Consider the following 14,137-nt stretch of genomic DNA (forward strand, 5'->3'; position numbering starts at 1 on the left):
GATTTCAGCTTTTCTTTTAAAATTTTCTCATGAAAATCAGCCTTGTCATCTACTAACCCAAGTGAATAAATTGCCTCATTCCTGCCTCCTCTGATCCAAGAATTACGAAATTAAGAGGAAGTAGTATGTAGAAATAGCTTACATTTTCCATGTTCAAACTCTAGATCTTTACTTAAACTCTTTGTGACAGTAGAAAATTAAACTATCGACGTTTCAGTATCCTCTGAAATAAAATGCAGTAAATAATGACTACTCTGTAAGGTGTTTCAAGATTAGAGATAATGTATGTAAAACATCCAAATAAATTACTTATAGCACAATAAATGGGAGTCAATCTTATGAGACCTTGATTTTATATTTTAATCAGTGGTAATCTCTGATGCATTTACATACAAATTCATTTGAAACTTATACAATTAAAAACTATAGCCTTATCACCCACAAAGCAAACATTACCTAACTCTGGAGCCAGCTACATAGAGACTTCTTTTTATTTGCCCTCAAGTTACCTATTTCAATCCAGGTAGCATAGATATGTACTATAGTGGGGAATCAGCAACAAATTCAGGCCATCTCATTCATTCCACTGTGATTTTATGGGTTTTAAGAATAAGTTAAAAATTGTCTAACTTAATTTCACCAGAGAAGCAAAGAAATGTCACTGACAGGAAGCCCTCTAAGAAGCTATGTAGGCAGTCTCTCCATCATTCTCTCTCCTAAAATGCTACCTCAAGCTCTCTTCTCTGTTCAATCCTTAGAATATTTTACGAATTTATTGTGTTCAATTTGGGTTTCCCTGGAATAACTGCTTTTAACTTTCTTCTTTTCAGCATGATTAAGGGGAAAACTAAATGTATGTCATTCACTGGAAATGTTTTTCAACTTATTCTCTCTCAGCTGCCACAGAGGCAAACAAAGGGAGAAACAGCTAGGTAAGCTAATTTGAGACAGGCATTAAAAAGTAATCTTTATTTTATTTTGTTCAATATTAACATTCCATTAATAGAAAAAATATATCTAAGATTGGTGTTTTAAAACTAAACTTCACTCTCCATTCTGTTTGGTGGGTAAAGTCAATGTTGAGCCAATCTTTTCTATACTCATCCACCTATCTTCTCATCCATTGTCCAATGATTTATTGAACACCTACTATGTCCAAAGCAGGAAGAAATACTAAGAGATGAAAAAACACTTATTTTACTCAGCCATATTCTATGTTTCAAAACAAGTTGTTGAAAATTACCTGTTTCTAAGTATTCATAGAATAGTCCAAGACTTCCAAAAGTCTCAAGGTCATGATCCTGCTCCCATCGACTGTATAACTTTTCAGAGTTGGTCCGAGCTTTTCGGCGTCTCCACCAATTCAGAGCCAACCTGTTGGAAGTGAGAGAAGTAAATACATGGAATAGTGTTTTAAAAGGGTTATAGAATCAGATCTAGAAATTGGAAGTAAGAAAGGTTAAGTAATTTAAGATCACAGAGCAAGTAGAGCTAAAGTCCAAATCAAAATCTAGTGTTCTTTTCATAACATGTGGCAGAGTCAAAAGTTCTTTATTGGAGTGATTAAGAAAACGTAATAACCTTGAATCTTCCCATGGAAATACATTTACCCAGAGACAGTTCTGTTAAAGAGCACGTGGAGAAGAGGATCACCATAGGGCTGTTTTTTTCTATTTAATTTACTAACATTTTTCTTTGCTTGAATATTGTTATTTTTTGAATTTATCTTTATTGTTGAAAGTACTTCAGTTAGCCTCCTTTTTCCCTCCATTTACTCCTTCCACCCTGCACCCACCCCTCCCAGGCCTTCACCACACTATTAATTTAAACATTTGCTTAAAAAAGCACCATGATAATAGAAGAATTTCATCTTCTCCCAGAGAAAATTTCTCATGATTACTTAAATCAAGCAAAAACTTCTAAGTCACACATATGGATAAATGGCTTCTTGAATGTTTCCGAAGATCTGTTTCCCATTCATTATGATAGTCAACTGGATTGTCAATTCTATAAGGGTTATGCATGTATGCATATGAATTCCCAGGTTAATCTCTCCCCACTCTCCCCACCCCCACCTTCCCTCTGAGATTCATCAGTCTGTTCTTTATGTTGTAATGATATTAAGAAGAACACTCGCCAAAACCGGTTTGGCTCAGTGGATAGAGCGTCGGCCTGCGGACTGAAGGGTCCCAGGTTCGATTCCGGTCAAGGGCATGTGCCTGGGTTGTGGGCACATCCCCAGCAGGAGATGTGTAGGAGGCAGCTGATCGATGCTTCTCTCTCATCGATGTTTCTAGCTCTCTGTCTCTCTCCCTTCCTCTCTGTAAAAAATCAATAAAATATATTTAAAAAAAAAAAAAAAAAAGAACACTCAAGAAAGTAAGAAACTGCTTAAAATAGAAAATGCATGGCAACAAAAACACAGAGGCTTATCTAATCCATGAAAATAAATGCAATAATCCTAAGCAAAATATGGCCTAACTAAATTCCATATTATATAAAAAATAAATGTATATATATAAAAGGCTAATATGCTAAGTGTCCTTCCCACTGTCCAACTGGTCTCTATGATGCACACTGACCACCAGGGGGCAGATGCTCAACGCAGGAACTGCTATGATGCACACTTGCCATTTACAGAGAAACAGCAGTGTGGACCTGGCCAACAAAACAACATTCAGCTTCCCCAAGTGGGACACAGACCCACCTCCACCCCAGTGTGACAGCCTACCAAATCACAGCCAATGCAGCTGAAACCCCATGGACTTCCTGTAAATGGTTGCTGTGGGCACTGCGTAATGACTTCATGTACCAATGCCTGGCTTCCTCTCCCTAGCGACTAGCCTCCTTGCAGTTTCTTCAGCCCACAAACACAACTTGCTTTATACCCAGGTGGAAACATTTACACTCTAACCAAATGTCTGTGAAGTGTTTTCCCGTGCCTCATCTCATTTGATCCTCACAGAAGTCCTGGAGTAAGTAGATAGGAGACTCAGCGGAATCCCATTTTCTTTTCATTAGCCGGAAAATGGAGATTTAGAAAGCTTAGAAACTTGACCCGATTGAAAAGAAGTAAGAAATGGTGGACTTTGAAAATGACTTCAGGTTTTCTCACTGTGCAGCATATAGTCAAACACTGCTGCAGTTAAATATTTTACCCTTTGTTCTCCCTGTGTGATCTACAATAATAATCTGCTTTGTGTTGATATTTACTGCTGTGTTGCTGACAATTACTTGAAAGAGAAGTAGGGTGCTTCACTGGGCTGGAAAAAGTTTAGCTAAATCAGAAAGCAGGTCTAATTAATCAAGTTTATTCTATATCTATAAAAGGCTAAGTTGACTCGCACATGCGCGATACATATAAAACTCTTGCTGGCGTCAAACACACACGTGTATTTCAATCTATCATTATCGATCATGAATTTGGTTGACACTTCTATTATAGAGAAAGGGTGAATAGCGATATTAAAATATTTCTTCTAATTAATTTCCTTTTAATATACAAGAATTTGTGCACTGGGCTCCTAGTATAATGATAATGTTGGATTACTTTAAGAAACAAGACGATTTTTTTATTTTATTAATCAATCATTTATCAATCAATGTAATAAACCACACCAACAGATTTAAGAATATAAAATCATGTCAACTGCTGCAGAAAAATACATTTGATATATTTCAAGCAACTATTTATGACAAAAAGGTAGAAAAGAAGGAAATTACCTCTATCTGATCATAAGCATCTACCAAAATTTTGGGCGAACATCATTCTTAATAGGGAAAAGTTAAAAACATTCCCTTTAAAACCAAGAACAAAATAAAGAGTGTGTATGATCACATAAAATAGACAAATAAATAGAGCACTTTATATTACAGGTGCTAAACAAACCTGACACTGTCATTTCCTAACTAGGAGCCTTGCAAGATTACAGGCTTATGATTCTTCCTCTTTTTATCCATGGGAATTTTCATCTTATATTTGATATCAACTGTTATGTTGGTTTTCACTTTTTAAAAAGTATTTGTTATTGCTATGCTTTTGGAACAGAAAGCAAACCTTTCATGTATCTGTATTTCATTCATGACCAATTTTTGCCTAAATGTGTCCATGAAAAATAGATACTATTACAGAGTTCAGTCTGTGACTATATAACATGCAGAATAATCTATTGAGGATATGATACATAAATCTTCCTAAAAAGGGGCATAATTACCTTTCCCTCAACTTCAACTCAAGCAACAGTGATGCATATTTAAAAGCCTGTAATACCTTAATGCATTCGACTGTTGATTAAATGTGAAGTTTCTTTTTTCATTGACTTAAACATTGCTAACAAAGGCACTATGATAATAGAAGAATTTCATCTTCTCCCAGAGGAAATCTCTCATGATTACTTAAATCAAGCAAAAACTTCCAAGTCATACATACGGATAAATGGCTTCTTGAATGTTTCCGAAGATCTGTTTCCCAGTCATTATGATGGTCAGCTGGGTGGTCAGTTCTATTAGGCAGCCTCCAGGGTCACACTAGTTAGAAGCGAAGGGTGCAAAGAGAAGTGAATGATGAAAGACAAAACGTTTGCAGTGAAATAAATCCAGAGGATAAGAATTGGAAGATTTGGGTTGAAATGGATACTAATGGAATATAAAGTGATATTTAGCTCAATAATCCAAGCATGATCACAGACTAGTGCTGGGATAGCTGCATTAGATTCAGCTGTGTTAATAAAACATTTGTGGATCTCATTCTCAGAAAATTCTGCATCTTTATGTCTGGGTTAGGGCAGAAGTTATTTTTCTCCATGTGATTTGGATGCACAGCCAGATTTGTGGACCACTGATCTGACCTAGCTCACACCCATGGTGGAGTCCTCTCTGCTGTACTTTGAGAGAGTTATCATTCTTCCTTTGCAGGAAGCCTTCGTGAACATAGAACTCACTTATTCCATTTTGCAGCTCATTTTTTGATTCCAACAATAAGAAAAAATAACTTCTTGCCCTAAAGGAACAGGGAGATCTATTAGATGACAGAATTCTAAAACCAATGTTCTCTGCAGACAGAGTTAGTATCTTATACTTTTCTTCCAATTTGAGTAAATTTGAGTCTGTGCTGGGCACAAAAAAAGGTATTTGGTTAACACTGAGTTATTGAAAAAACAAACCTCGCTTCTCAAGAGAGTTCTTACCTCTTCACTTCTCCACACATTAAACAAATATGTGTACTTTCCGGGATAGCCCACAAACTTCCCTTTAAAGAAAGCTAAGTAGAAGCATGATGAGTAAAAATTTACAAACTGAAACAGGAACATTTTCAAGGTCAGGCTGCTTTCATACTCCTGGTAAGTTCGAGGGATTTCTGGTAAGGAAAAAACACCAATGTTTAACAGTGCACTTTCCTGTTTCTAATGAAAGTTTTTAGTCCCTGGGATAAGTGGATGTCTAGTCACATTTTTCTGTGAGCCTCTTGAAATGTTTCCCACTCTGGTCATAATACACCAATACTTAATTATAGACTTGTGCTGGGCTGCCGACTAGAGACTTTGTGTTGATCTAATCACCAGAAGAGCCTAGGAAGTGGTCAGTGTTACATTTAGAGGGGTGAGATACTTGGCCTGGAGTCGCACAATCAGAATATGGAATTCCCATCCATATCAGACAGAAGAGCCTGTGCTCATCCCCACAACTATATATCCTGTAAACTTGGGAGATTTCACTCTCTTTTTTTTTTTCTCTCTCTCCTCCTCCCTCTATCTCTGTTTTCAATCAGGTTTAAGCAAAGTAAGCTCATACCAAGGGCAGAGGATAATTTGCAAACCAATTTGTGTTTTCATTTCATGAATTAAATTTATATATATAAAAGACTAATATGCTAAGTGTCCCTCCAGCTTCTATGATGCACACTGACAACCAGGGGGCAGATGCTTAATGCAGGAGCTGTCGAGCTGCAGTGACTTGGCAGCAGCGGTTCTCGGGTAACACACCCAGAAATCAGAGAGGAGGGAGCCCGATTCCTCACGGGGCTGAGCGATTCCACCTTCAGCCATGAGTTATGTTTTTGCTGGGGCACTGTTGGCCCTGAATCTGGATTACTGCCCACTTGCATTTGCATTCCACACCCTGTATGACAGCAACTTTGCAGAGTGCCCTCTCACACTCCAGGACTCCTCGGGGGATGTTGGAGAGCGGGTTTCGGCCCGATCCCCACAGGCCAGGCCAAGGGACCCCACCTGCCAAAGGGACCTCACTCACTCCATAGACACCTTTCAAGCGATGATGCCACCCCAGGTGTGGCCGGCCAGGGAGGGACCGCGGGAGGTTGGCTCCAAGGATTGTCTGGCCCATCTCGCCCAGTCTTGCCCCACCGGCCACCTTCTAATTAATTTCCTTTTAATATGCCTGAATCCATGCCCTGGGTCACTAGTAGCTACATAAAATTTTAAAGCCATGTCACACAAATGGTGGCAGTAATAGAATATATATTCCTTCTCCTTATTACGATCTATCATTTAATGAATTCCAAAATAAGAAAATATTAGATTCTCTTCATGCCACAGTAAAGCATCACTAGGCATAAAAGAGCATGTTTTTCTGAGCTGGTGATCTCCCAATTCAACCAAATCCATGACTTTTTCAGTGATGCTGAAATACACATATTATTCTAAAGACACAGATAACACCTCCATTTTAGGTGCATTCTTACAAAATCTCAAAAGTGAACACAAGTGCTTTTTCTCATAGAAGAAAGCTGCTATTTTTAAGTATTTTACTTTTGGGTGTTATCTGCTGTGATATTTTTGTTGTTGCTACCAGAAAAATACAAATATAATTGAGGGAAGAACTCCAAATTGGGGGGGTCATAGTTAAAGAAAGTGGCTGCCCAGTGCTCGCTCCAGTGCTGGGTGGAAGAGGTGCTCTATTGGGTCCCATTGGGCCTTTCAGGGGGCAGTTTAGAGGAGGAGCTCCCGAACACAGAGCACTCAGAGAAGAAGCTGAGGCCTTGAGCCGAGTCTCTGATCTATTTCCAACTTGCTGGGGCAAGATCAGGAGCAATTTGCTCTGTGCAAATCTCCCTGGCTCAGTCTCCCACCTCACCTGTGACCACTTCACTTGAGACTCTTTCACCTGTGATGCCTTCACCTTTCCTCATGGCTTTAGGGCAGTGGTTCTCAACCTTGGCTGCACATTCGAATCACCTGGGAATCTTTTTAAAATCCTGATTTCTGGGGCTCATCCTCCGGAAATTCTGTTTCTTTGTTACTAATGTTGTGGCCCCACCCCATAACAAAGAAACGGAATTTCCGGAGGATGAGGCCCAGAAATCAGGATTTTAAAAAGATTCCCAGGTGATTCGAATGTGCAGCCAAGGTTGAGAACCACTGCTTTAGGGGGACATTCAATATATTAAATAGAAAATAATCTAGATTCTAAGATATTGCACCTGAAAAGAGAGGCACTACATTTCAGATTTATTAAGGAGAAGCTGATTGTTCTCATGATGTTTTTAAAAACCAAATACCTTCTAAAAGTCATATACATGAAATAAAAACTCTCTTTGCCTTGAGAAAAGTGAGGATTTTACTTAGGATTCAACTAGCCCAGTGATGGCAAACCTTTTGAGCTCGACGTGTCAGCATTTTGAAAAAACCCTAACTTAACTCTGGTGCCGTGTCACATATAGAATTTTTTTGATATTTGCAACCATAGTAAAACAAAGATTTATATTTTTGATATTTATTTTATATATTTAAATGCCATTTAACAAAGAAAAATCAACAAAAAAAAATGAGTTCGCATGTCACCTCTGACATATGTGTCATAGGTTCACCATCACTGAACTAGCCCCATGAAAGGACAATTAAGAATACATAAAAAGATCTACAAAGTCCTAATTCTTCTTTTTAGTTCGTCGTCTTGCTTCCATTATGATGGCCTGGATATAGCGGTTAGGGCATTCTGAAGTACCAAGCTATGGGTCTACCTATGGAACCAAATTGCCTTAACATGTGCTTTTAAAATATTAGCTCCCTGGGGGATGACCCAGAATGAATGTGTAGTGTTGCTAGTGGCCCTTTTTCAGAGCCAAAGTAAAGAGTCAGCTTACCCATCTTTGTAATCCAGGCGGATATCTTTTCATAAAAGAAATTCAAGATCAAGATGACAATAAAGTTTAAGCATGACCCAGAGAGTGCTGTAGCTATCTGAGGAGTGAGAAAACTTTTGACATGCTTTAAGGATGCTTCAGTTTCCATGAATCTGGAAAATGTAGCAAAGACTGACAGGCGGTACACGATCACAGCCACCAAACAGGCAATGACAAGAGACATCTGCAGAAGGAAAACAGAATCGGTCACTCTGGTCCTCGTATTGTGTCTGTAACATACTCTTCTCTTCATCTCATTCTGTTAGGCTTAGCAGCTCTGACATGGAAATGAAACCACGTCTCTCTCAACACCAATGGCAGGAAATGAACACTGGTAAGGTAAAAGGGTTAGAGATAAAGCATACGGTAGTGAGGTAAGTCTGAAATGGAAAAGTATTCATGGTCCATACTCTAGCAAGATATAGGAAAACTAGCCAGAAGGCCAAATTCTGCCTGTTGTCTTACCAGTCTGGCATGGCTCTCGAGTTAAGAATGTGTTTTGCCTGACTGGTGTAGCTCAGTGGTGAAGTGTAGGTCCATGAACCAGGAGGACATGGTTTGATTACCAATCAGGGCATGCCCAGGTTTCAGGCTCAATCCTCAATAGGGGGCGTGCAGGAGGCAACCAATGGATGATTCTCTCTAATCATTGATCTTTCTCTCTCTCTCTCTCTCTCTCTCTCTCTCTCTCTCTCTCTCTCTCTCTCCCTCTCCGTTCCTCTCTCTGAAATCAATAAAGACATTTTTTAAAAGAATGTGTTTTGCATTTTTTAGGTTGTAAAGAAAGATAAAGAGAATTATGTGCCAGTGACTGGCCCACAAAGCCTAAAATATATCTGGCCTCTTTACTAAAAATGTTTGCCAACTTCTGATCTAGATTGTAGTTAAACATGTAGCATGAAGATGACTTACTTTCCCAAGAAAAGTACATTTAAAGATTGTATTTCATTTCCCCTCAGAATGTTGCCATTAGTGGCCTGGTAAACCAGACAGTTCAGATATTCGCATCTGTTTGGTATAAATTTTGTATACTTCCCATATTGCAAAAAACCCCCACAAAGATGTGGGGATGGCTTTATATCAATGATTGGAGAATTTTACTCTGAAAGTTGAGGAACTGAACCAAACTGAATAAATAATAGAAATAAAAGACAGAATAATCTTTCTGGACACCACTTCAGGATATTTCTCTAGGAGTGTCCCAAATTGATTGTCACCTCCTTTATTCTATGGTCTTTCTTTAATGATTTTTATATTATCTAAGAAAATGCAAATTTAAAATAGAAAAGTCAATACTTTCCATAAGAAATGTTAAAGGTAAGAAATTATGAACTGGTGAAGTTAAGCTGTAGTCTATAATTGCTAATTTTTTATACTTCAACATGCTAAACTCTCAGAGGGTAACATACTTCTTTTTCTAAAATTAAAGTCCAATTGTAAGAAGGAACACTTTTGGAAAAGGGAGGGCAGGAAATAGATTATAGTGATTGAGGACTCATTAGCTGAAAGGCATGGAGAAAACCTGATTCCCTCAAAATGGGATATAATAATTAAATTTTTCACGTAGATGAAGTAACATTTTCCTTTTGTGTTTTCTTCTCTTTGTGCAAATATTTTAAGTGGAGAAAAAGATAAACTAATGATTTTAAAAAACCCATAATAAACTAGCCAAATAATTTGCAATAAATTTGGGAAAGAGGGAGGGACAGGCTCTAAGATAAAGCACCTCTCTCTCTCACCCTAACTATTTTTCCAAGATTCAACTATGGTGCATCCATGTAAATTACAGTTTATTTTATATAAGAGCTCTATTTAATATAAAGACTGTGGAGAGAAAAGTAAGGAAGGGACTTGAGGGCTGTTTCAGATTAAACTGTTGAGATAATCCTAATGTTTTTTAAAATGCTTACCCATAACGTTACTGTGGCTCCTGATAAGAAGTACCATGGGATCCGACTCTTCAGAGGCATGTGAGGCTCCATCTCCTATAATTTTGAAGAAACCACAGCAAAATTCAGAATCTACCCACGATTTTGGGATTCCAAGTAGTAGTCAAAATCACAAAGACCAGTTAAATAAGAAACCTCCCAAAAGGGTCCAGTATAGCTCATGGGAAGCTGCATTTTAGCAATGGTCCCTTCCCTTTAGGTAGAATACTTCAGCACTCTTAGCTGAGATATTTTACATGTGATATGAGACATAATGAGTACACACTATTTCCTGAGTGTTGAATTAGAATGGTATTCAAGTAGATAGGAAATAAACACTATTTCCTGAATGTTGAATTAGAGTGGTATTCAAGTAGATAGGAAATAAAGTCAAAATCTGAGGGCAGTTGCTTAAGTAGACACTTTAATGACGTTAAAATTCCATTAGAGGCCTGATGCATGACATTCATGCACTGGTGGCGGTGGGGCAGGGCGGTGGGGTGGCATCCCTCAGCCTGGCCTGCACCCTCTTGCAGCCCGGAACCCCTTGGTGCGATGTCTGACTGCCGGCTTAGGCCCAATCCCTGTGCGGGGCGGGGCAAGGCTGGATATCCCTCTCACAGTCTGAGACCCCTCGCTCCTTATCGCCTGCCTGCAGCGGGGGCAGGAAAGGCTCCAGTCACCACCCCTGGGCTAAGGAGCGGCCCTCCCCCTGTGGGAGCACTCTGACCACCAGGGGGCAGCTCCTGCATTGAGCGTCTTCCCCCTGGTGGTTGCATCATATCAACCAGTCATTAGGCCAATCAATCGATTTGCATATTATATATAGGTTTTATTGATAGGACTCTAACTCAAATGAATTAAGTTGAATTTCATTGCTCTGTAATTGCTCTGCATGATATTAAATAGGATGCCTTCTTTATATTTATAGGATTTCACAAAGTTCAGGGGCCCAAACTTTTCCATTTTTAAGCTTGTTAAGTCATTAATGGAAGATATTAATTAAATCAGCTAACATTCTTAGCTACATAAAGAGTTAGATTTTACCCCAAATAATACTGCCATATAGAAAAAAAAAAGCAGAAACCTAAATTATATAATTCTATTTAAAATAGAAGATTTTGCATTTTTTGGTATATTTTTCTGAGCGGAAATAGAAATCAACAGTAGAGTAGGCTCTCTGAGAGTTCTACTGTACCTCAGGATGTGTGCATGTATGTGGATGTCAACATATGAATGAGTGTTGCCAATATGGACTCAAATGTGAGAATTCTGGTTGTACTTAACCACTAATAAAGCACAGCAAGTAAAAAAAAATTCCGATTACAGCTAAGTGGATAATTACAGCTAAGTAATAAACCATTTCATGGAAATCATTACAGCTAAGTGGATAATTCACAGTGAACCAATACATACTGTTGTTGTTTTTTTCAATTGGTTTGAAAGGTAATCATTCAGTACATGTGGCTTTCATGTCAAAAATTTTTGGCAAAGCCAATAAGCCTGCCTTAATTTTCTATTTTATCCCATGAAATATGAATAGATATATGCTGGGGATGATGAACAGCCTGTGAATGATGGATGAACAGATTACTTTGACACAGTTTCACTGTGAAAGAGAGGGCTAAGGGATGGCCTGGCCAAAGGGACCAGGCAGCCTAGATTGCCTGCCTTGTTAGCCTTTTATTGTAACAGCAGTCTGAGATAAATTTATCTTTAAGATACAATCAGTAGGGTGAGTACTCTTGAGAGGACACATGTATTTACATTGTCCTCTATGCAAGGGCATCCAGGGATTAAGCATAAGGATTCCAGTAAACACCCCGGGGATCTGCTCCTGCACAGAATTGTTTGGAAAGATTAAGGAATAATTAGGAGCACTGCCTTGGGCACTCCCCTAAGTCAGAATTCAGATAAACAGGGCAGGCGGCCTTCCACACACTTCCCTTTTCTCAGATTGTCCTCCTTACAATTTTCCAACCAAGTCTCCTGTGCTCCCCAACAGATATACATAATATTGAGGAGGAAACTGGTCTTGCAAGGAGTGTCAGGCAATAAAAACTGTGAACAGTGCACTGCCCTCGGGCGGGCGGGGGAAGTTTGTTATCGCTGGCCCCAGGACAGGTCATCGGATATGGCCTGGGGACCCCCAACACCTGGGGCCTTCCTGCAAGCCCATGAAAGGGGGCGGAACCATATCTGCAAGACAAAGACCCCAGAAGGTTATAAAAAGCGAAGCCCCTGCGTGTTTCTTCACTCTGGTTTGGAAATTATTCCCGGAGTCCACTAGTGTTAATAAACGGGGTCCCTCCCTTTCTCTAGGAAGCGTGCTGGTATTTCTTTGGTCTTCTGCTACAATATCATTAGTATGACAATATCACTTGTGATATAATTTTATAATTTCAAACTGTTAATTTCACCCAAGTTGTTAATGTATTTCCTCAGGTGTTCTTCCCCCTTTATTCATTTATTGAATTTTGTAATGTTTCAATGCAATTTAATAAATGTTAAATGCATGCCTAAATTATGTAAAGAATTTTGAGTATTATGCTGCAAGAATAGTGTGCTGAACAAAGTAAGGAATGCTACTAAAAAGACTGTGTTAGAAACATATTATTTTCTGCCTTTAATAGCATCTGGTAACAAAGTGGTTACAGATTATGGAAATGTAGGGACTCTAAGAATATGCAGCCAAGAGTCTAGTGTTTGATGGCAAAGTACCTTCTATTTTCACATGAAAATAGGTGCCAAGAAGTCAAATTACTCAGTCAGCCACATAGCTGGTTTGCCAGTCAAGGATCCCAAAATACAGACTTTCACCCCAAATAGCAGTGCAATGATTTTCCTATTATAATCAATTAAGAGAGACTAGTTGAATAAAACAATCACTCATAAGCCCACTATCTTAATACAATACTAATTTTTCCATATTATCTTTAGTTCCATGTATACATATTTATACACATATTTAAAGCCCAGAGCATACACACTGTTTTCCATTTTTTTTAAATTGCACCTGGTATTAAAATAATGTCTTTCATAATATGATTCCTTGGATTTACTTCAAAATAATCCAATGGCCACAAGGAGTAGGTGTATAAATAAAACAAGATTGTCCATGAATTAATATTAATTGAAGCTGTGTGATGGGTTCATCCTGGAGTTCATTTTGCTTGTCTATCTACTTTTCTATGTGTTTGAAATATAAGAATAAATAGTTTATATGATTTATATGTTGGAGAATACTTAAAGGCAAATTAAAATAGACACCATTATTTGAGAGACAACCTACAGCAATGAGCTCATTGAGATAGGATGCTCATTTCAGTTTCCTAATCTACCTGAGTCACAGGATTAATTTTCCTCTTTTTACACATGGCTTCAAATTCTGGCCTCAGCTGAAGCTGCTGCTGCTCCTCCTCGAAGTCTACCAGGTCCCAATCACACTCCAGTCTGGCTTGACGCTGTTTCCAAAACTCCAAAAACAATGTGACTATAGGAAAACAAAGTGTAAAGACAAATACAATTAAGAGATGGAGAAATACAGTGAATAAGAAAATAACTGAGTTTTCCTTTATTTTGATTTATTGTATTTTTAATAGAGTTTATTAACATTGGTTAATAAAACTATATAGATTTCAGCTGTGTAATTACATGATACATCATCTATAAATATATGTGTGTTCACCACCCTAAGTGAGGTACATAGTTTTCCTCTATTTTTTGGTATGTTTTTATTAATTTTACAGAGAGAAAGGAAGGAAGAAAAAGGGAGAGACAGACAAAATGACAGAAAGACAAACATAAATGTGAGAGAGAAATATTCATCAGTTGCCTCCAAACTCGTCCGGGGATCAAATTGAAAGCTAGGTATATGCCCTAACTGGGAATCAAATCCACAACCTTTTGATGTACAGGGTGATGCTCCAACTAATTGAGCCACCTGGTCATGGTCTCTATTTTTTAATATCAATTTGGTTGCATGATAGCAATTCTGTCACTATTATTTGATGATAGATTTATAAAATTCTTAATCTACACTAATAAAAGAGAAAAATGGTAATTGGCG

General features: G+C 38.2%; 1 protein-coding gene across 1 annotated transcript in view; it reads right to left on the bottom strand.

Annotated features, from left to right (window-relative positions):
- Positions 1-14,137, bottom strand: part of ANO5 (anoctamin 5) — a gene marked incomplete at its 5' end in the record, with an annotated part of 74,638 nt that overhangs the window by 15,875 nt on the left and 44,626 nt on the right. Inside the window, 6 exons of the mRNA XM_081098631.1 lie at positions 1,244-1,374; positions 4,430-4,527; positions 5,187-5,356; positions 8,102-8,324; positions 10,051-10,125; positions 13,410-13,561. Coding sequence (XP_080954757.1) covers positions 1,244-1,374; positions 4,430-4,527; positions 5,187-5,356; positions 8,102-8,324; positions 10,051-10,125; positions 13,410-13,561 — 849 coding nt within the window. The remainder of the gene's footprint in view (positions 1-1,243; positions 1,375-4,429; positions 4,528-5,186; positions 5,357-8,101; positions 8,325-10,050; positions 10,126-13,409; positions 13,562-14,137) is intronic.

Source organism: Myotis nattereri, assembly GCF_964212035.1.
Source record: "Myotis nattereri genome assembly, chromosome: 9".
Classification (NCBI taxonomy): domain Eukaryota; kingdom Metazoa; phylum Chordata; class Mammalia; order Chiroptera; family Vespertilionidae; genus Myotis; species Myotis nattereri.